Here is a 21837-nt window from a genome sequence, read left to right on the forward strand (position 1 = left end):
TCAGTGATGGTAAAGCAAGTCAATTGACTCAAGTGTGGCTACAGAGTACTACAGTGTCGAGGTGCTTGTGGTGATGATGTTTTGGTTTCTCGCCAAGTCTCTATTAATACACAGTAACTTTCACTTTCTCTGTATTTTTTTATTATTATTATAAATGAGTTGAATAAAGCCAGGACATATTTATGAGGCACATGGGGAGTGTTAACTAGATTTGTCATTTTTTATTATCAACAACATGAACTTCAACAGTCTTAATACTTATATTTAAAATACTGTATATTTATTTTTCACTTATGATGATGGATGATGCCCACATAAATAAATTTGTCTGTGTAGCACTTGTAAATTTCTACTTAAAGTAATTTCTACACCATGATATTTAGTAATTCATCTTGAGGTAAGAATTTATTTTAGTTCTAATTGTAGTGGAATAGCTTATGTAGGCGCATGTAGGCCACAATTCAGATGTGGCCTACATGCGCTTTGGAAACATCTGCCTTGTATCTGGGTTGTTTGTTATTTGTTAAAAGAATATCTCTGTTTCATACGTTGTTCACCACGCGTTATAGATACGTTTGAGGTCAGTCAGATCATTTCCTCAGGATCCCCTGCATTGAGATCTATTGTTACATAGTACTGATTCATTTGTGATTTTCTTTCATGAAAATGTCTTTAAATGTCTACATGCAAATGAATAAATCTATTAATACTTAATAAACTTTTGCATATGTTTTATAGATTTACATATATACAAGCACAAAATGTATTTAAATGTTTTAGATAACAACATATTTAAATATATAGAATATATTGTATGAAAATATTATAAATATAATATAAAATAATATTTAAATGTATTTAAAAATATAGGCTATTTATAATTGATAAAACCCAATATTTTCTATTTATATTTAATACATTACTATATATATATATATATATATATATATATATAATTTTGTTGTCATTGTGTATATGGAGTATGCTAGATATATGGTTCTGTTTGTCAGGTTATAATCTGTAGTCTGGTAGCATCACTGTGCCTCTTGGAACAAAGTCACAGCCAAAAATAATTAATTACTGATAACAAATCACACAATCAACATGCTCATTTGTTCGGACAAAACTAAAGCAATTAAAGTCATAGACCTTTTTCTTTCATCTTAACACTATAATTTTTCAGCAGCAAGCATATACAGTATGTTATTAAGAGAATAGTTACGTTTTAACGAGAAACGTTAAAAAATAAATGATAAACCACGGAGGAAGAAGCAGAAACCACATTCTCAGCAGATACAGGAGCCTGTGACTTGTTGGAAAGCTGAACTGAAGCATGCAGGGGACCAAGCTGCGCTACACGCTGACGCTGGCCTCGGGGATGGTGGAGTGTCTTTGCTTTGCCGGTGTTGTCTTTGGTTTTGCCTCTCTGGTGTTTGTGCTGAAAAAGGACGGATACTTCAGTCAGGGGTGTGTCAGCATCCCAGGAACCAACAACACCCAAAACAGTACAGGTGAGCCACTCTGGGGGTAATGTCCAAGAGGTGAACGGGTAGCTGGGAATAACTCAGATAGACACCAATCTGTTCTTTAAACTAGTGTTCCTTTAGAACATTATCATAAATGGAATATATTTTTAAAAAACAAGTTACAATCTAAAGGAACAAAGAAGACGTCCTTACAAAATAAAGCTCACATAGTGTAAGTTTAAACTGATGCAGCAAAGTACAAATAAACATATAGTAATTGTTAGATGTTAACTACTATAATAATGATAAATACCAGCTTTTTTACTTCTGTTCTTCTTTGCCACTCTCTCACAGACTGTAGTTCACAGGATGAGAGGTTTTCTCTCATTTACACAATTGCTGTATTCCTCAACAGCATTTCGGCTCTAGTCAGTGGGTATCTATTCGATCGATTTGGGACCACTGTGATAAGGCTGCTGGGACTGTGAGTTTATGTAACTTTTTAAGAGTTTTTCTCAATTGCTAAGATGTGTTTAATGAAACTGATCTTAAGTATCACTTTCTTAGCAAGAAGGTTTCTTGCAAAAAACTTTTGGTTTTGCACTTTTCCATTGGTTTCACACAGTGTTTACATCATTTTTTCATAACAGTTAAAAGACGTGTCATTCAGTGACCAAAAACCTTGTTGTAGTCATGAATGTTTTTCCTAATGTTTTAGTTATTAGAAGCAAATAGACTCAATGTAAAATTCAGTATTTCAAGTCTTCATTTTCTGCATATTTGCACCCATAGGTTTCATTTGGTTTCTTTTTTTTTTTTTTGTTGTATTTTTGCAGTAGTATTTACAGTGTTCAGATTTTCTGTGTTTAAAGTGTATTGATAAAAGAATGAAAACTCATTCTCAAAAAAAAAAGTGTTTCTTTTTTGTTGTTGTTTTCTCATTGAAGAAAGAATAAAGTACAAATACTGTGTCATATTGAGTATCTGAGCTGGCTCAGATGTTTACTCCTGCATCTGAAAAACAGTTGGATGCAGAAAGACCTCCACACACTGTGCAGGTGCACAGTGCAGCACAGTTTGTTATCTCTAGTAAAATCATTATGGCACATTGGGACATTGGCTCTGTTTTGTTTTTCACTGTGGTAAGACTGACAGAGTGTAAGAGTTTGGCCACAAGTTATTAAGAAATATTTCACCTCAGATTGTTTATTTGTCCTTCAGTTTGTCTCAGTATATAGCAAGAAACTAACTAACAATGTAAAGTTCAAGCACTAATTTCATTAAGCGGTTCAGTCCTTTCTAAAGTTCACTGGTAAGATAAAGAAAGCTAATCATGTAGTAATTGTATGGAATTTTCTTAGTTTTCTTATCTTTTTTCTGTCCAGAATATGCCAAAGTACGGAATGTTAATTCCTGCAGCTTCTGTGTTATATATTGACGATTTTAGTTACTTATTTACGGCTCACGGTGCAAACCAATGAAAAACACTGAGAATGTGGTTAGTAATTTAATGAGGAATTTTAAAAAAGAGTCTCCCTTTATATTACTGTAAATATACTGTATATGGTCATCCGTTGATCATTTTCTGTTCTCAGTCAGAACAAAATAAGACTCTTAAACTAACATCACAAGCTTTAGGTTTATATAAAAAGTGCAAAAACACCTCTCAGTGTGTCTGAGACTCTGCTCTGAATTCACTGTAACTTCTTTCCCCAGATCTGTGTACACATCTGGAACACTTCTTGTGGCCTTTTCAAGTGCAGGTAACAGGAAACAACCACACACAGACAGTCACAGATAACACTTAGTAATACAACACAGAAAAGAATGATGAATGAATCCACCTTTCACATGTGTTTAGTGGTACCAACTTTCTAAAGTTTGCAGAAAGCAGGGCGACACAATTTTAGCCTTAAATGTACATTAATCTCTTGTTTTGTCTCTTGTTAATCTCTTCTTTTGAGAAATAAACACAAACGGGCTAAATGACCTTAGATTGGACTCCGATAGCTTATCTTTCTGGATTCTTAAACCCAAATTTTTGTTCAAAAGCTCTACAATGAAAGGTTTTTCAAGTTATGGTTGCATAACACATTATCTTTATGGAAAACAAAAGTCAGATAGAGCGGATCTGTGCTTTCCTTTGTACCGTAACAATCATGGCAGTTAGCCTAACAACCCAGGAGACTACAACGAATTCATGCCTTATCATATCAACCCATATTTAATTTTAAACTTTGAAACTTTTTTCATCTACATCTGTTTGAACAAGTATGCTATGTAATCGTTGCTGGAATACACAATAGTTCAATGAGTTTAAGAATCTACTTTTCCGCTGTTCTGTTTTTTCTGACTGCTCTTTGAGTCCAGCATTAATTAAAGAAACCCACATTTACATTAACACTCTATACAAGCAAGGACATCATCTCCTAATTTGTCTGAAGGACAATAAAATATGTGATGATTTTGTTTCCCATTGACCTTTAGCCGTTTCAGAGCTGATTTTTCCTGCCGTGTCCTGCATCTCCGTGGGGGGAATTCTGCTCCTTCTATCTAACATGCAGGTAAATACACCATTTTTTCCCTGTAAAAATATTTTAGGACAGAAACATACAATATTTTATAATTTAAGTAGAACTCAGTTGACAAAGTAATTTTGTATTGCGGAACCACGTCTCTGTGTTTGGGGAAGGTGGGCAACCTGTTTGCCGCTCACCGCTCCACCATCATCACCCTCTACAATGGTGCCTATGACTCCTCTGCAGCTGTGTTTTTCATCATCAAGGTAAAACAGTTCAGTCAAGTGTTTAGCCTGATTATGACAGCATCTTCAATTATTGACTAGACATCGTAAGACATTTGCATCCTGGTAATAATACTGTGGGATAATCATAGTCAACTACAAAGAGTTGACTGACATCTGTAGACAGACACACTGTGTAGTAATCATCACAACATCTCTGTCAGGCACATGTCATATGAAATGTTTTATAATATTTCCTAAACTGCTTAACGCCAGAGAATAATATCGTTTTTATATCACATCCAGTTGTGCTGATAACCATTGTGCTCTATGCTTATTCATTAACCTTTTGTTATCCATTTTCCTGACGTTTCACAAGCACATTTTTACCTCTGTTTTCCAGATCCTGTATGAACAGGGAGTCTCTCTTCGTTCCTCCTTTATTGTTTTGTCGCTCTGCAGCATCGTTCACCTTGTGAGGACTTTCCTGCTGATGCCGAGAACCCACATCCCATACCCACTGCCTCCACACTACACATATGGGTGAGATTATCACATCAAACATAAAACTATTTTCCTCTCCGTTATTTACATCATCTTCATGGATGAAACATGTTTAGATTACAGTGTGGAAAAGCCAACACTGTGGAGCAATTTGAGAAGAAGGGGGACAGTGAGTTGACAGCTTCACAGGAGTCCAGTGGGAAAGACAACACACCGCCAGCACCTGAGAAAGAGGCCCAAGACTCAGGAGCAGGTACTGTACAGTATTTATACCCCAATTCATCTTCTCCTCAATCTCCACAAGCCTTTGGACTTATGATACGGTTGTTTGGCCACAATTCCCTGAAAGCAAAGATTATTTTCATTATCAATAAAATTGTCTTTATTTTCTTAATTTCTCAATTGATCTTTTACTCTGTAAAACGTTTTTAACAAGTTAACATTTCTTAGAACCTACACTATTGTCTTCAGTTTCCTTGTGTCTAACAGCCCAAAAGCTAAAGTTGTAAGATGATGAAGCGTTTTATTCCTCATGAAAATAAGAATTTACTATTGTTTTCCTGCCTTACAGTGGTGTTACAGTAAAAACAGGTTATCGACCCAAAAGAGGTTTAGGAAGCTGGTGGCACAGACAAAGATGAAAATAATTCTGAGCTGTGGGAATCAATGTTTCTGTGCAATATGTGGTCGCCAGGGCTAAAAGAGACCATATTAAGAAGTAGCAACACATGAGGTTGATAACATGGAAGCAGCATGTTATGACTGGTGTTGTCTTTCCTCATTCCTAAAATCCGATTCTTGTTTAGGGCTGAGTTTCCGGAGCTGTGTGCTGTCCTGGTTCTTCTTATGCAACCTGCTGTGGTTGTCCATAATGGAGCTGAGACATCACCTCTTTATTGGAACACTCAACCCCATGCTCAGCCGCCTGGCCAACAATGAGCCCAACCTGGGTACGTCAGTGTGACATTCAACATTTGAATCACATGCGTTAAGTCAATGTGGCTTCACACTTTTTCTAATTTCCTATAATACGTTAGATTCCCTCTGCTCCTTATTGACATTGAATCACAACTTCTGTGTTTTTTCTTTTTTCTTGATGTTTGCTTTTGTCTTGCTTTTCCTTGTGGCTGTATCTTCCTCAGTGAGTCAGTACACCAATGCTTTTGCGTTGACCCAGATGTGTGGAGTGTTGTTTGCACCCTGGAACGGCCTCATCATGGACAGACACAGGGGAAAACCTCTGGCCCCAGGTAAATGAGGGACCATTGTTATATCTGAATTTTGTAGTGTGTGAAACACAGCACCTTTACTTATTCCTACATTTTTGTTCTGTAGGGGAAACACAGCAGCAGGCCGACCTGCGTTCCTCCTCTCTGTCTCTGTTCCTGACCTCTCTTCAGTGCCTGCTGTTCTCCGTGTGTGCCTCCATTCCTGTCCTCCCACTGCAGTACTTCACTTTTGTTCTACAAGTCCTCAATCGCTCCTTCCTCTACGGCGGAAATGCAGCCTTCATCAGCATCGCGTCAGTGGCTATCACACCCATACACATGCACACACACACACACACACACAACCACAGTTGGAACAGTTGTTAGCATTAAAATTCTTTAAATCAGCTACCTAGGATGCTATCAAGTACAAATACCTGCAAATAGTAAGTACTTTTGTCATAGTGAAAAGGTGTCTGTGCTTGAATTTTCAACTTATTGTTAATAAAATTGTGGCTGGTGGAACACTATGAAAAACACAAAGAGCTGAAATGACACTGAGTTATTACTTGTAAACAGTAAATTCACTCTTTAACAAACTCTATAACACTAAAACAGTCCTCAGGACTATTAGTGGAAGTTTCATATCACTACATTATTGCAACACGCAGAGTTGGGATCAAAAGTTTGCTTCCCTTTATTTTGTGTCAGTAATGTCAATAAGTTAAAAAGAATACTGTATATTTTATGCACATTCAGCCAGTACAAATGTTCCTTAATCAGAAATGAATCAAACTTACATTTTATTTCACAAAGTATCAAGGTTTCTATACTCTTGACCATTTTTGATTGGAAGTAACAAAAATAGTTACTTAAAGCATAACTTTAATACATTTCTGATTAAGGAACATTTACACTAGCTGAATGTGCATGAAATATTATGTTGATGAAAAAAATTGTCTTTGTTTTAGTCTTTGACAATTACAAATGAGGGGATGCAAACCTTTTAACGCAATGTTATCTACAAATCCCTTTTTTTAATGTTCAATAACATTAGTTTGGTGAATATTTGTAGTGTTGGAAAATTATTAGCAGTTACCATTAATGACATATTGTAACACTACTGAAAAGAATAAAAAAGGTTTTTTGGATACTGTCGTTGGTTTTTGGTATTTGGTGTATCAATGTAATGTTATACTGTATACTGTTAATGTATTACCAAAGCCTAATGTCCTTTTTAAACTAACACGTGCCCTAACTAAGTAAAACTTCAGGTTTCTATCTCTCTATCACAGTTTCCCTGCCTGTCACTTTGGGAAGCTGTACGGTCTGGTGGTTTTCATTGCTGCGGCCTTCTCTCTGCTGCAGTACCCCTGCTTTGCCCTGGTCAAGGGACCTCTGGGTGGAGACCCCTTTTTTGTATGTGAATATAACATTTTTGGAAAACAAAACAATGGGTGAATAATGAATCTTTGTAGAGAACATATTTAACCAGGGTGCACAAGAACACATTGTAAGGATCACTCACCATTTTAGTTTATGTCACCGTGTGTGTGTGTGTGTGTGTGTGTGTGTGTGTGTGTGTGTGTGTGTGTGTCTGTGTGTGTGTGTGTGCGGGGGGGGGGGTCACCTTTACACCCACACAGTACAATGATACTGTAACTGAAACTGACTTAAAGTAATAATGTTTTAATCTGTTCCAGGTCGACATTGCTCTGATTTTCCTCAACTTGCTGGTGTTTGTCCATCCTGTCTATGTCTTCATCCACTGCAGGAAACTCAGCTGCAACCAGGCAGAAAACTCTCAGAGTGGCTCTATAATGGCCAAGTTCTAGAGAAAATGTTGAAATGTCACTTTCAAGGTTGAAAGATTCTCGTGTATATTTTAGTTCCTTTTAACTAGAAAATGACAATGTTTTTCAAGGTGCTTTAATGCGTAACTTTTTAAATTATGAATAAAAAACTTAATCCTTACCACATTCTGTCAAATCTCAAAGCTCCCATGTTTATCTCAAATTCTTGGAAAAATTCTTGGACTGATGCATAAAATGTGATACACAAAATATCCACATAAAATTAAGTCTATAACACAATGAAGTTGAAAAAAATGAATTGTTACTATTTACTTTGCATCCAGGCTTTATCTTTAGTGGGGTTGCTTTTTTAGGAGGTAAATGGTCTGAATAATTAATGTCTGTCCCCATGTTACAGTAAACCATGCGGTGGAACATATGCACTGGCTTTCATTCTGCTCTCTAGGCAGAATTCTGAACAGCACAGTGATTGAAATCATTATTATAGTGTGAGTGGGAGACTTTCCTGGACTAATGAAAGGCAGCTCACTATGCATCTATACATTACAAACAACTATTAAATTAAGGTTTTAATTTTGTTACCTACAGTCTCACACACATCAGTTTGACAGTTTGATCAGACAATGGTGGATGACGTACTCAACTACTGTACTTAAAAGTAAAAGAACAAATAAACAATAATGCACTCAATAAAAGTATCGACTTTTAATACTGAAAGTATTAAATCTGAATTAAATACTTAAAGTATTAAAAGTAAAAGTACTTATCTATTTATTCTCTCTTTCCTTTCTTGTGTGTCTTCGGGTTTGGGGGGATATTAACTAATAATGGTAACAGACATAAATGACTGGTTGAAGCTGTTAAACTATAGGATCTGATCGTTTTTTCAGTTTTATTTCAAAACTACTCATATCAAGTGAGAAGAAGAGGTAGGCAATGCCAAGTTCGAGTTCAGGAAGATAAGCAGTAAAATTACTGCATACTAGCTCAATTTGACTTCTGCTAATATGTCAAATAAGTCTTTCAAATGAGACCATGGAAGGAGGGACTGACACTATGCCTGTCTCTCTAGTGATCGTTTTCTGAAAAAATAGAAAAAGTAGAAAGAGTGTTTTTGTATGAAGTTATGTAATTGCAATGCAACTTTGATTAGAAGTGTAGTGAAGTAAAAAGTAGAGAAATTAGCTTTTAGATGTAGTGAAGTAAAAGTGAAAGGAGCCCATTTAAATCTACTTAAGTAAAGTAGAGATACATAAAAAATGTACTTACGTACTTCAACAATGTACTTGTACACCACTGGACTTCAATATAATTCTCTGTTAATAAAAACATTTATCAAATTATCTTGACTGTCGAAAATTCTACAGTACTAAAACACATAAGTATTTATTTATATACATTATGATTTAAATTAGGAAATCAAGCTAGATTCCAATGTTGAATTCAATTTAACTTTATTTAAAGAAAATGACTTTTTTTCAATTCAGTGAATTATAAAAACTGACATGTGCATGTCTCTCACTTCTTTCCTGCCTTAAGATTAAATTATTGATGCCAAACATGATTCCATAACACAGCCTGTTGAAGCTGATGGTGACAAACTATTGTTACTGTGGATATGGGATGGCTGCAGTTGACTGGTTGTTTTACTTTGTTGTGAACTGCAGTTTCATTTATTTCTGAGAATTCGCCAAATTCTATGAAACAATAGAGCAGGACCAAAGCTAAACTAAAACGCATAGTCACCAAGGAAAGTGGAAGGAGGAAAATTGTAGCTTTCAGGGTTAATCTAGAAAATGGACAGTCCAGGTGCAAACGTGACAACAGTGGGGAGAGTTTTCCTGTCCTGACTGTGAGGACAGGTCACAGATTCTCACGCACAGAGGAGAGTCCACAGGTCTGAGTCTTTTGTTTAATAACAGATCAAATTCATCAGGGCGACTGTGGTGCAGGAGACAGAGCGTTCATCCACCAATCCACCATTCTATAATTAGAATGTTCGAAATGACACTGAAATGACACTGAGTTATTACTTGTAAACAGTAAATTCACTCTTTAACAAACTCTAAAACACTACAACAGTCCTCAGGACTATTAGTGGAAGTTTCATATCACTACATTATTGCAACACGTCAGTAATGTCAATAAGTTAAAAAGAATACTGTATATTTTATGCACATTCAGCCAGTACAAATGTTCCTTAATCAGAAATGAATTAAACTTACATTTTATTTCACAAAGTATCAAGGTTTCTATACTCTTGACCATTTTTGATTGGAAGTAACAAAAATAGTTACTTAAAGCATAACTTTAATACATTTCTGATTAAGGAACATTTACACTAGCTGAATGTGCATGAAATATTATGTTAAAGAAAAAAATTGTCTTTGTTTTAGTCTTTGACAATTACAAATGAGGGGATGCAACCCTGGTCAAGGGACCTCTGGGTGGAGACCCCTTTTTTGTATATGAATATAACATTTTTGGAAAACAAAACAATGGGTGAATAATGAATCTTTGTAGAGAACATATTTAACCAGGGTGCACAAGAACACATTGTAAGGATCACTCATCATTTTAGTTTATGTCACCGTGTGTGTGTGTGTGTGTGTGTGTCACCTTTACACCCGCACAGTACAATGATACTGTAACTGAAACTGACTTTAAGCAATAATGTTTCCACAGGTCTGAGTCCTTTGTTTAATAACAGGTAAAATTCATCACGGCGACTGTGTCGCAGGAGACAGAGCGTTCATCCACCAATCCATCATTCTATAATTAGACGAGAAACGTTTTTTTTTGTTGTTTCTTTGTTTTTTATTTTTTGGGGGAGTGAGGGAGCGGTGCGTCATCATTGTCCTCGCGGTTTGGGTCATCTGGATATTACGAGGTGACCATCCATTCACATCTAAGCGCTGCAGCGCCTGTTCAAGGAATGAAGCGCGAGGTGGGTGCGTTCAACGTCTTCACATGTAACTTTCTCTAACACCAAATTTCCAATACTTGCTTTTAAATAATTTTCGTCTAATTTTAGGCCGTTTCCCGTCGACGCGGTGCCATGTGTCATTACGCATAGATTAGGTGGACTAATCTGGATTAGTGGCTGCTGCACTGCCTGGTGATAGTAACTGCCGAGATGTCCTCATGCTGTAGGGTGAGTTCAGCATGAGGCACAGAAAACCATAAGGGACAACTGACTCTTCAATGTAAGTATCTATTATTATTGTACTTTAAGTTACATTATACTATTATTGTTTCCAATGCATTAATATACAGGCTGCATTTTGACATAAAATAGTTTATAAATTATTGGGTAGTTCATTGTACATTATTACATGATTTTCTAATTTCATACAAATTCAAAGTAAATGTAGATGTTTAATAAAAGTAAGTTTAAGTACAGTACTATAATGAATGTACTTTACTCTCTATTGATAATCCATACATTTTTCTTTGTACTACTGGAAAGTAAAGCAACTACTTGTGTGAAAAAATATTAAGCCTGATGCCAGGTGATGTTTACTGCAGTCCAGTATTAATAATAACTAGTAAACACTATTTAAACCTGAGCAGACACTCTTGGCATAGATTTAACTTTAATTTAAACATCTTGGAATTGACCATATTGAGCATAGTGGGTGAAGTCGGTTCGTATCAAGGCTGTGACTGGACACAACACGCTACAAAGCAGCAGCAGAGTACAAAGTAACTCTCTTATCATAGACGGTACTGTTGAAAAGCTTTAGGGTTATCTCTGTTTGTGTGTGGGCACGAAATATAAAGGATTTTCTTGCACTTTTACACTTTGACCAATAAATTATTCCTAAAACTTAGATGTGAATTATTTTAGGGTAAGAATTTGTATTTTTATTATTCACTGTATAGTGTTTGTTTCATCCATTTAAAATGTTACACCACAGCTGCTCAGTCCTGTATCATCTGTTGTTGTAGGCGTGGAAGTTAATATCTCTCCTCACACCTGTTCTGTTTCTGCTCTAAACTGTAGAAACAAAGCCAGTCGAGTGTTGCAGGCTCCGGAACAAGCTGAGGGAACCTCTGTTTAAGAGGAAATTGAAGGTACGGAAAAAGAAAGAGCACTCTGTGACTGGTGGGAAAGTTGGACCGAGCTGCTGAAGCATGCAGGGGACCAAGCTGCGCTACGCGCTGACGCTGGCCTCGGGGATGGTGGAGTGTCTTTGCTTCGCCGGTGCTGTGTTTGGTTTCGCCTCTCTGGTGTTTGTGCTGAAGGAGGACGGATACTTCAGTCACGGGTGTGTCAGCATCCCAGGAACCAACAAAACCCAAAACAGTACAGGTGAGCCACTCTGGGGGTAAGGCTGAAGAGGTAAACATGTAGCAGGGAAAAACCCAATTTGCAGCAATAATCTCAACCAAACAGTAACTTTTATCAACTAAGAGAGATATGGGAACAACAGCTTTAAGGATTTTGGTTGGCTTCCTTAAATGAAATGCCACTTTCAGATCTTTCCACAACCTTTCCAGGGTCAGAACTTTGGGTTGGACATTCTGAAACATTACATTCCTTTTTCTGTCTCTAACCGTTCTAAGATGTGTGTCATACTAATTTTTTTTGTCCTTTCGGTTTATCCCGTGAGTTCATTGTCGCCACAGCGGACCATCGTCCGCATGTTGATTTGGCACAGTTTTTTACGCCGGATGCCCTTCCTGACGCAACCCTCCCCAATTTCAACCGGCACTGTACAGCTAGGTAGGGGTATGGGCTGCTAGGGGTTAAGTGTCTTTCCCAGGTCGTCTGTGGACGACTGTCTCTACCAACTGAGCTACAGCCGCCCCCTGTGTGTGTCATACTAATACACATACAAAAGCAATCATATCCAGATACAACAAATCTTCTTTATAGAAACAATCAGGTGTTTAGTTGCTGCAACTTAATTTTCTCCCACGTTGCATTTGAATTAAGCTGGACTAAAAGATCTTAAATGTACAAACCTGCCTTTAAGGAAAGTTGGGACACTGTGTAAAATGTGAATAAATTGAGAATACAATGATTTGCAGATTCTTTGAAACGCATTGATTGAAAACAGGAACAAGAAAACATTCAAATGTTAAAGCGGAGATACTTGAATTGATTTTTTAAACAAATCTGCTCATTTTGAATTTTGATGCCAGCAATGCATTTGAGAGAAGTCGGGACAGGATGTGTTTACGACTGTGCTGCATCACCTTGTGTCTTAACAACACTCTATTACAGTTTCCAAACTCTGAACAGACCAGTTGCATTAGGTATGAATGCAAAATCTTTCCCATTCTTGCTTTATTAAGAATTTCAGCTGTTCGACAGACTCCTTTAAATGAGCTTTATTTAAATATTTCTTTGTACAGTAAGTTTTGAGATAAATGCAGTGAAGTCAAAAGGTTCAGAGCAGTTATTTCATAAATTGTCTGATAAGATTATTTTGCTAGGAAACTCCCCATTTGGAGCTTTTACCTTTGGATGTGTGAACAAAGACAGAACTTTCATCAGTCATGACCAGACTCATCGTGGTGATATCAGTGCTTCTCTTCTTCTGCTTTTCTTTGCTTCTCTCTCACAGACTGTAGTTCACAGGATGAGAGGTTTTCTCTAGTCTTCACCATCGCCTCATTCCTCAACAACTTCTTGAGTTTGGTCAATGGCTACTTATTTGATCGATTTGGGACCATGGTGACGAGACTGTTGGGAATGTGAGTTCATGTAGCGTTTCTTGTCTATCCAGGCTGCAGTCCAAGTTCAAAAATGCATTTTTAGGTATTAAATGCCTCTTGTTTATCCAAATTATACATACGGACAAACAATCCCTGGTTGTAAATCATACAGTTTTTATCAGTACTTTAAAACATATCAGTTCAACCTAAGATCGTCACTTTTTTTTTACCAGTTGTTTCAGTAGATACAGCAAAGACATTAACAATGTGCAAAGGTATTTTTCAGTTGGCTGTTTAGTTATTTCTGCAGGTCACACATAGGATAAAGGGGGCCAGTTAAGGGTTACAGAGATAAAAGTAGGGAGTGTCTCACATAGGCAGAGAGATTACGAGGCAGAACCCACCTCTTTTGGCGTCAGACCATATTTGACTCGTGTATGTTTAGCGTCTGTATCGCCACTTGACAAAAACTTTAATTGTGTTTGCAATCATATCAAATGTAATCTTTTCTTTGCAAAAAGTATAGAAAGAAGTTAGAGCTTTGTACAAAGTTATTTACTGCAGTGCACAAATCGATTGATATAAAGTAGCCCACCTATGAAAAGCGCTGAGAAAATGTGCTTGAAGCAATTAAGCAAGTAATTGTATGAATGGAAACACCTTATCTATTAAACGCAGCAAAAGCAAATCTTAAATAATAACTCTGATCATTTTCTAAATTATTAATTGTCAACAACCACCATCACAGGTAAAACCAACACTGAATCTGCTCACGCTTAGTTTGTGCATTGTGCCACACTGTAGATCCTCCACTGTTGTCCAAAGATGTATTAAAAACACACTAACCAGACACACTGCTCCACTGGGTGCCACATGCTGTCATTCCAAAACACGCAGTCAACACATTATTAACAAATGTTGATCCCACATGTTCCAAATCAACATTTCCTTATTGTGCCGCCAGTAAACCGCACATGCCTGAGACCATGTCCAGTTGGAAAATATTTATGTTGAACATGTGAAGAAATACTTCACTTAGCGGAGCAGTGTGCCTGGCTAGTGTGTTTTTAATCATGGTTTGGAGAGAAATGAAGGCCGATGGCACAAATAAAAAGGTAATTCATGTTGCTTTTCTCCAGATCTTTGTACACCACTGGAACCCTGCTTGTGGCCTTCTCCAGTGCAGGTAACAGCACGTACACACAAGCATAGACAAATAGTTTTGATCGTCTAGGTCTAGAGTAAATGGTTCGATTTTACTGTTCGTTTTATTAGGTAATGTTAAACAGCCGTAAAATGATTGGCCTCCAGAGAGTCAGGCTGTCTGATGTGAGCAGAGAGGTTATTTCAGAGGAAGAGACCCTGACAGGAAATGGCCCTGCCACCAGCTGACTTAATTTTAAGTCTGATCTGACATGTACCAGGAAACAATTTGTTTGTTGAGGTCATTTTTTTCTGGTTTTAGTCGAAATTCGGATTCTTATACTAAATAAATGGTTTCCAGGACAGAATATGAAGTTTATTCAAATGACTCCTTGTACGGTAAAAACCATGGCAGTTTTTGGTGACAGCATGAGCATTAATTCAGTACTTAATTTACACCTTAATGATATAGCAAACATGTAAAAAACAAATTCCAGACAAATGTGTCTACATCTGCTTTTAGCTTTTTAGCTATGGTGGTTTAAACCAATATACTCTTCTCCTTTGCTGAGACTTCTTTGTAGGCAATAACTTTACAATCACATCATAACTATGTCATTATTAAACTTGCGTGAAGGATAATAAGTGTGATGAGTCTTCCATTGTCCTCTAGCTTTTCCAGAGTTACTTTTTCCTGCCTTGTCGTGCATCGCTGTGGGAGGAATTCTGCTTCTGCTCTCTAACATACAGGTGAGTACACCAAACATTTCCAGTGTAAATATTTCACCACAGAACCCATCATGCATTATAGCTATTGAACATTGGTAATTTGTAGACATTTTATACTGATGAACTGTGTCTGTGTGTGGGGAAGGTGGCCAACCTGTTTGCGGCTCACCGCTCCACCATCATCACCCTCTACAATGGTGCGTTTGACTCTTCTGCAGCTGTGTTTTTCATCATCAAGGTAAAAGTTCAGTCACATCAAAGGCCTTATAATGCCATATTTCTGACAACATCTGATATTAATTATTAGCTGTGGGTAGCTGTCAAAAAAAGACATAGGCATAATAAAAAAGGCATCGATGTTTTGACTACTGTCACATAACGGGATAACAACTACAGTGAACTATAAACGACTGGTTATCCTCTCTACACAGGTACAGAATATTATTTTCATTGAACGCACACATTAGGTCCCTCATATCAAATGCCATTAGACCAAAAATCACCATTAGTGATAAGTGCGTTCTCTGCTTGTCTGCTATATAAATTGATATGTCCAAAGTCCATGTCCAGAAAAGTTTGGATACGTACCAATTGTTTTAATTTCTAAAAAGCAATGTTTTTTAAATACATGATTTCAACTGTTTAACAGCTCAGGGCCTTTACTCATTGCCTCATAATGCACCAAATGTTTTCAATAGGTGAAAGGTCCCTTCACCGCTATATGTGGCGTCAAAGGTTTCCAAAAACAAATTCCAATTTTGACTTGTCGGGCCAGAGGACAGCATGACATTTTTCATTGTGATAAAGTGTGATAAATCTTGCCCAGTCATTACTTCTGAAAACTCGTTATGATACAGACCCATTGCCAATTAACCCCCCTTTGTGTGATACGTTCCACCAGGTTTTTTCTAGCAAACACAACGATTCCAGTGTTTTGTTGCCCTCCTTCCAACTTTGTTGCGATGTGTTACAAGCATCAAATTCAAAATGAGTGTAATATTTTACCAAAAACAATCAAATGATTAAGTTTCAACACTTATATGTTCTCTTTTTACTTTTTTAGAAAATGTTATTTTAAATAAGCTTTTTTTTTTTTTTTTTTTTTTGCTTTCCAGATTCTGTATGAACAGGGAGTCTCTCTTCGTACCTCCTTTATTGTTGTGTCGCTCTGCAGCATCATTCACCTTGTGAGGACTTGCCTGCTGATGCCGAGAACCCACATCCCATACCCACTGCCTCCACACTACACATATGGGTGAGATTAACACATAAACTTTGTAACAGGGTACTTTACATCATCTTTATTCATGAAACATTATGTATACAAAATTCTTTTTGATGTTCAGATTACAGTGTGGAAAGGCCAACACTTACAATGTGGAGCAATATGAGAAGAAGAGGGACGGTGAGTTGACAGCTTCACAGGAGTCCAGTGGGAAAGACAACACACCACCAGCACCTGAGAAAGAGACAGAGAGCCAAGGTAAAACATATTTATCATAACTGAATAAAAAACACTTATTATACACTAATTATAAGGTACAATTGTGATTGGATGTCTACATGCAATCTGCAATGACTATGAAATATTGGGCTTTAAATAATTTCTTTGACCTGTGTGTTTTTTCACAATGATTTTACAAGATACAACATTTGTTTAATAAACAAAAAACCCAGGAATTTGAAGTTTCACCTTTAGCTTTCACTTTTGGTAGCCCTCATACAATTTCTGGCAGAACTGGTTGGATGTTTGACAGGTCTTCTTGGTAGAATTTGTGGAGTTGAACACGATTGACAGTTTCTTGGAACAAACCCGAAATTTAGACACACTTATTCTTTCCACAACCAGCTTTGATGTGGGTCCGCTATCATTCTCTTGCTGGAACACTAAACTTTGTCAAGGTTTCAACTATTTAGCAGAACATTTGACATTATGCTGAAACATTCTGAGATAACCCTCCATCATCATTCCATCCACTCTGAGTGTGACTCACTTGACTTGACTAGGTTTCCGTCCAGCATTTTCCAGTTCACTGTACACCTGTGCCATTGTGGTTCCTGATCATCTAAAGCAGTGTGTCTGCTCAGCTGAGTGGGAGCTGAGTCTTTTGTGTTTTTTGAACCTGTATGTACAATTTTGAGCATGTTGTTATGTCAGGAAATGTATGCTCTGCTAAGAAAACAACTTAAACAAAAACCATTGAGCAGTCAAATCCATAATAACCTCCATAAAACCTCCTATCCTGTATTTTAAGTGGCACGTGAAAATGGTTTTACATTTTAATTGTTCTTGTGTTTAGGGATGAGTTTCCGGAGCTGTGTGCTGTCCTGGTTCTTCTTGTGGCACCTACTGTGGTTGTCCATAATGCAGCTGAGACACTACCTCTTCATTGGCACACTCAACCCCATGCTCAACCGGCTAGCCAACAATGAGCCAAACCTGGGTAACCCATACAAGTTACTGATGCATTTTATCACATCTATAAACTCACTGTCAGTGTAAGTGTTAGATTTCCTCTCTTCCTGATCAGTAGGTTTTTTTTTTTTTTTGTTGCTTCTCCTTTCCACCATCTTTATGTTCCTCAGTGAGTCAGTACACCAATGCTTTTGCGTTGACCCAGCTGTGTGGAGTGCTGTGTGCACCCTGGAACGGCCTCATCATGGACAGACACAGGGGAAAACCTCTGGCTCAAGGTAAATGAGTGACTATGGTTATAACTGCATGTCTTTGTGTGGAACAGAGCATCTTTACTTATTCCTACATTTTCTGTTCTGTAGGGGAAACAGAGCAGCAGGCCGACCTGCGTTCCTCCTCTCTGTCTCTGTTCCTGACCTCTCTTCAGTGCCTGCTGTTCTCCGTGTGTGCCTCCATTCCTGTCCTCCCACTGCAGTACTTCACTTTTGTTCTACAAGTCCTCAATCGCTCCTTCCTCTACGGCGGAAATGCAGCCTTCATCAGCATCGCGTCAGTGGCTATCACACCCACACACATAAAGGAGGAGTTGTACCTGTGACCACTGCCCTTCTGTGTTAATGCAGTTTTCCTCCTTAATATGGGACAAAGTGTTGCCTTACGTCACCATTCATTATTTCAAGAATCCAGCAATAAATCTGTGAATTGTGCTTTAATTTATTGTGGACAATTAAACTTACAAATGACTTATAAGTATGGTTGATACAGATCAGGGCAATAAATATGACCATATTTTACACAGAACAACTGTGAAATTGACAGGTCTTTCTGTGTTGCAGTTTTCCAGCCCGCCACTTTGGGAAGCTGTACGGCCTGGTGATGTTTGTGTCTGCTGTCATCTCTCTGCTGCAGTACCCCTGCTTTGCCCTGGTCAAAGGACCTCTGGGTGGAGACCCCTTTTTTGTATGTTCTTGATGCATTTTAAGAAGTACTTTTACACAACAACAATGGGACATTAACAAATCATTTTGGAGGTCACATTTAGGTAGAAGGCTCAAAAACACTTTTAGCTTGTGCCACTGTGGGTTAGTAAACAAAATGTAAAAAATATAGTAGGTACATCACATAAAGGTAAAAATATTACAATTATATTGTAATTGACTTAAGATAAATGAAGGATGTTTTGATCTGTTCCAGGTGGACATTGCTTTGACGATCCTCACACTGCTGGTGTTTATCCATCCAGTTTACGTATTCATCTACTGCAGGAAAATCAGCCGCAACTGGGCAGAAAAGTCTCAGAGTGATGCCACATGTGGCTCTATACTGGCTGAAGCTAAGTTATAGAGAAATAATCACTAAAATGTTTTAGTCTCTGTTGAGACACTTTCTCGGTTGTAAAATGTTTTTGTCTGTTTGTTACTTTTTAACCAGAAAATTGCAACCTTTTTAATTTTTGTTTTGATCTTTTTCAAATGCACTGATATTTTACATTTTCAATGCTCAATATAATATTGAATGTTGTCAACTAACTTCAAAGCTACAACTTTTAACGTTTTTTTCAAAGGTTTGCCTTCTACAGACAAAGACACAAGCTTTTACAATCTATATGTCCTCTGTCTCTGCACGCATCTCCTGTGGAGTATCACAAGGCTCCATGTTAGGCTCTGTTTTGGTTTTCATAATGCACTGAATCCTTCCTCTGTGTGAAAAAAAAAATATCGCTTTGCAGATGACATGAAGCTGTTCTTTCCACTAAAGCTTGGTGATCCAAGCAGTCGTTAACTCCTCCTTTAACCTTTACCTTCATCACTGCATGATGATATAAAATCCCAAAAGGCTCTATACAGCTAAATCACAATTAAAGTGAGGTCCTATTGAAAAAAGCATTGGGCTCCGATCATTAAAAATGAACTCCCATGCAAGAACTCTGCCATATTTAAGGTTCATGTTCATTATCTGGTTTTTACACATGCATGAGACTTTGAGAACATGGTTAACTACTTTTTTCCCCTTTTACTTTAACAACTGCATCTCTATGTAGGAATCCATCAGCTTTATCTCACCTGCAGCTAAGTTAAAATCAAGAATCTCTACTGATACCAGTAAAAATAATATAAATAAAAAACTCCACACACGCAGGTAAAATTAAAAACTGACTGGACATATTTTATAAATAGTGGAATTGTTTTCCACCAAGTGTTCCCCGACACCAGCCTGCTCTAGTCACTCATTGGCCCACCTCTATTTCCTTAACATGGCAGTGATGAACACCAAACAAGACAAACAAGAGTCTCCGCAATGAATTAGACCCGAGAGTGCGGGGACAGTTCACCTTTCAGCATGAAAAAACCTGGACCAACAGCCAAGAAAATGCTGGAGTGGCTCAGCCAAAGCCCAGACTTAAATTTAATAAAACATCTGTAAAGAGAGTTGAACGATGGGATAAAGTCCCCAAATACAAGTGGAGAAGCTTGTAGGGACTTACCAAAGAAGAATCAAGGCAGTATCTGAGGTTACAACTACAAATGGTTGAATTAATTTTTTTTATAAATTGAATTTTAGATTGTTTTAAACGAAATTGTGTTGTCGATGGTAGACCAATGGGGCAAAATGGATATGAATGGATAAAACTAAATCTAGATTATCAATATGCAACAGATGAACTAGTCTGCGTGCTTTCCAATGTTATTTTACACTCACTGGCCACTGTTTTTGGTACAACCATACAATCTCATGCAATCAATAAAGCAGCTCTGCCAGGAGTTCTACTTTTACGACATTATGTTTTTTCAGTTTTTAAGGTGAAGCGGTCAGAAAGGTGATAATTCTACTGTGTGTCTATTATTGAGGTCAAAGTAGGGGAGTTGTACTCGAGTGGCCACTCTATGAAGCATGAATGAGGTGGCAGAGCTGTTGTATTGGATTGCATTAGATTGTACACATGCACCTAATAAAGTGTCCAGTGAGTGTATGTATGCAAACCAAAAATAATGTAGTTTACATTATATAGTTAGATTAGTACCTCAATCCTGATTTATTGTACCATTTAAACAAATGACCAGTGCAAATGGTATTTTTATTGCAAAAAGTATTTAACAGGTGTACATTATAATGGGACATAAGTTGCGTTACATGTATGTGAATGAGAGAGAACATCAAAGTCTTAAAAATACACTGCGATACTGCGCTTCGTCCATGTTAACGGTTTATAATGTCGTGCTGAATTTTACTTTTGTAAAGGTTTTGTAAAGCTTTTGAAAGACCTACAGTAATGAGTAAGCGATGTTCTTTTACAATTGAAATCTCACAGCATGTTTTATACCCAACTGTTTTTTTTTAGCTTCTTCTAAAAAAAAAAAAACAGTTCTACTGTTTTATTCATAATCTACTAATAGATTATATAAAATACAAGTAGCTTGCAAAAACACATGGTAAATGTACTACCATGGGGAGTACATACGGGTATCAGTTATATTCATACATTTCTTAAAAATTAAAACAACAGATAAAAAAATAGGATTAACTTTTAACCAACTGCATGACAGTATTGAAACAAGGTAAGGCATCAGGTGTGAGAAGGTACTTAAGACACAAAGACATTCAATGTACAGCCCCAATTCCAAAAAAGTCAGGTCGATGTGTAAAGCATAACTAAAAACAGAATACAAGGATTTGTGAATATCATCAACCCATATTTTATTCACTTAAGAACATAAACAACATATCAGATGTTGAAACAGATATTTTACTAGCTAATCTTTAATTTGATGGTGGCAACACATCACAACAAAATTTGAATGGGGCAACAAAAGGCTGGAAAAATAAATGCTGCAAATAGAAAAAACATGGAGGAGCATTTGACAACTAATTAGGTTAATTGGCATCAGGTCAGTAACATGACTGGGTATAAAAGAAGCATGTAAGAGAGGCAGAGCCTCTGGAATGTAAAGGTGAGCAGAGGTTCACCAGTCTGTGAGAAACAGTGTCTCATAATTGTGGAAAAATTTCAGAAAAATGTTCTTCAGCATACAATTGCCAAGACTTTGAAGATCCCACCATTTGCAGGAAATAATATAATCAAAAGATTCAGAGAATCAGAAGGAATCTCTGTGCACAATGGACTAGGCCGAAGGTCAAGCTGGATGCG

General features: G+C 37.2%; 2 protein-coding genes across 2 annotated transcripts; both read left to right on the forward strand.

The window, feature by feature from the left end:
• The first annotated feature begins 1325 nt into the window (after positions 1-1325).
• On the forward strand, positions 1326-8415 carry LOC137123884 (equilibrative nucleobase transporter 1-like). The gene is made up of 12 exons (XM_067498231.1): positions 1326-1511; positions 1821-1950; positions 3183-3229; positions 3954-4030; positions 4159-4251; positions 4613-4752; positions 4830-4966; positions 5520-5663; positions 5856-5963; positions 6049-6235; positions 7217-7340; positions 7625-8415. Exons 1-12 carry the CDS (start codon positions 1334-1336, stop codon positions 7754-7756), a joined length of 1497 nt encoding a protein of 498 aa, XP_067354332.1. The 5' UTR covers positions 1326-1333; the 3' UTR covers positions 7757-8415.
• Positions 8416-10574: 2159 nt separating this feature from the next.
• Positions 10575-20979, forward strand: LOC137123888 (equilibrative nucleobase transporter 1-like). The gene is made up of 14 exons (XM_067498252.1): positions 10575-10682; positions 10770-10941; positions 11742-12050; positions 13312-13441; positions 14542-14588; positions 15219-15295; positions 15420-15512; positions 16390-16529; positions 16621-16757; positions 17575-17718; positions 17861-17968; positions 18053-18239; positions 18527-18650; positions 18885-20979. The coding sequence occupies exons 3-14, from the start codon at positions 11873-11875 to the stop codon at positions 19032-19034; spliced, it is 1515 nt and encodes a 504-aa protein (XP_067354353.1). The 5' UTR covers positions 10575-10682; positions 10770-10941; positions 11742-11872; the 3' UTR covers positions 19035-20979.
• Positions 20980-21837: the final 858 nt, after the last annotated feature.

This window comes from Channa argus, chromosome 3 (assembly GCF_033026475.1).
Source record: "Channa argus isolate prfri chromosome 3, Channa argus male v1.0, whole genome shotgun sequence".
Lineage (NCBI taxonomy): Eukaryota > Metazoa > Chordata > Actinopteri > Anabantiformes > Channidae > Channa > Channa argus.

What these genes read in the sequence shown, in the direction of transcription:
- LOC137123884 (XM_067498231.1), top strand. Translation starts at nt 1,334, where the DNA reads ATGCAGGGGACCAAGCTGCGCTACACGCTGACGCTGGCCTCGGGGATG. An exon ending in TGTGGCCTTTTCAAGTGCAG is followed by an intron (nt 3,230 to 3,953) that starts GTAACAGGAAAC and finishes ATTGACCTTTAG; the next exon opens with CCGTTTCAGAGCTGATTTTT. An exon ending in GGGAAAACCTCTGGCCCCAG is followed by an intron (nt 5,964 to 6,048) that starts GTAAATGAGGGA and finishes TTTGTTCTGTAG; the next exon opens with GGGAAACACAGCAGCAGGCC.
- LOC137123888 (XM_067498252.1), top strand. Translation starts at nt 11,873, where the DNA reads ATGCAGGGGACCAAGCTGCGCTACGCGCTGACGCTGGCCTCGGGGATG. An exon ending in CAAAACCCAAAACAGTACAG is followed by an intron (nt 12,051 to 13,311) that starts GTGAGCCACTCT and finishes TCTCTCTCACAG; the next exon opens with ACTGTAGTTCACAGGATGAG. An exon ending in GTGACGAGACTGTTGGGAAT is followed by an intron (nt 13,442 to 14,541) that starts GTGAGTTCATGT and finishes GCTTTTCTCCAG; the next exon opens with ATCTTTGTACACCACTGGAA.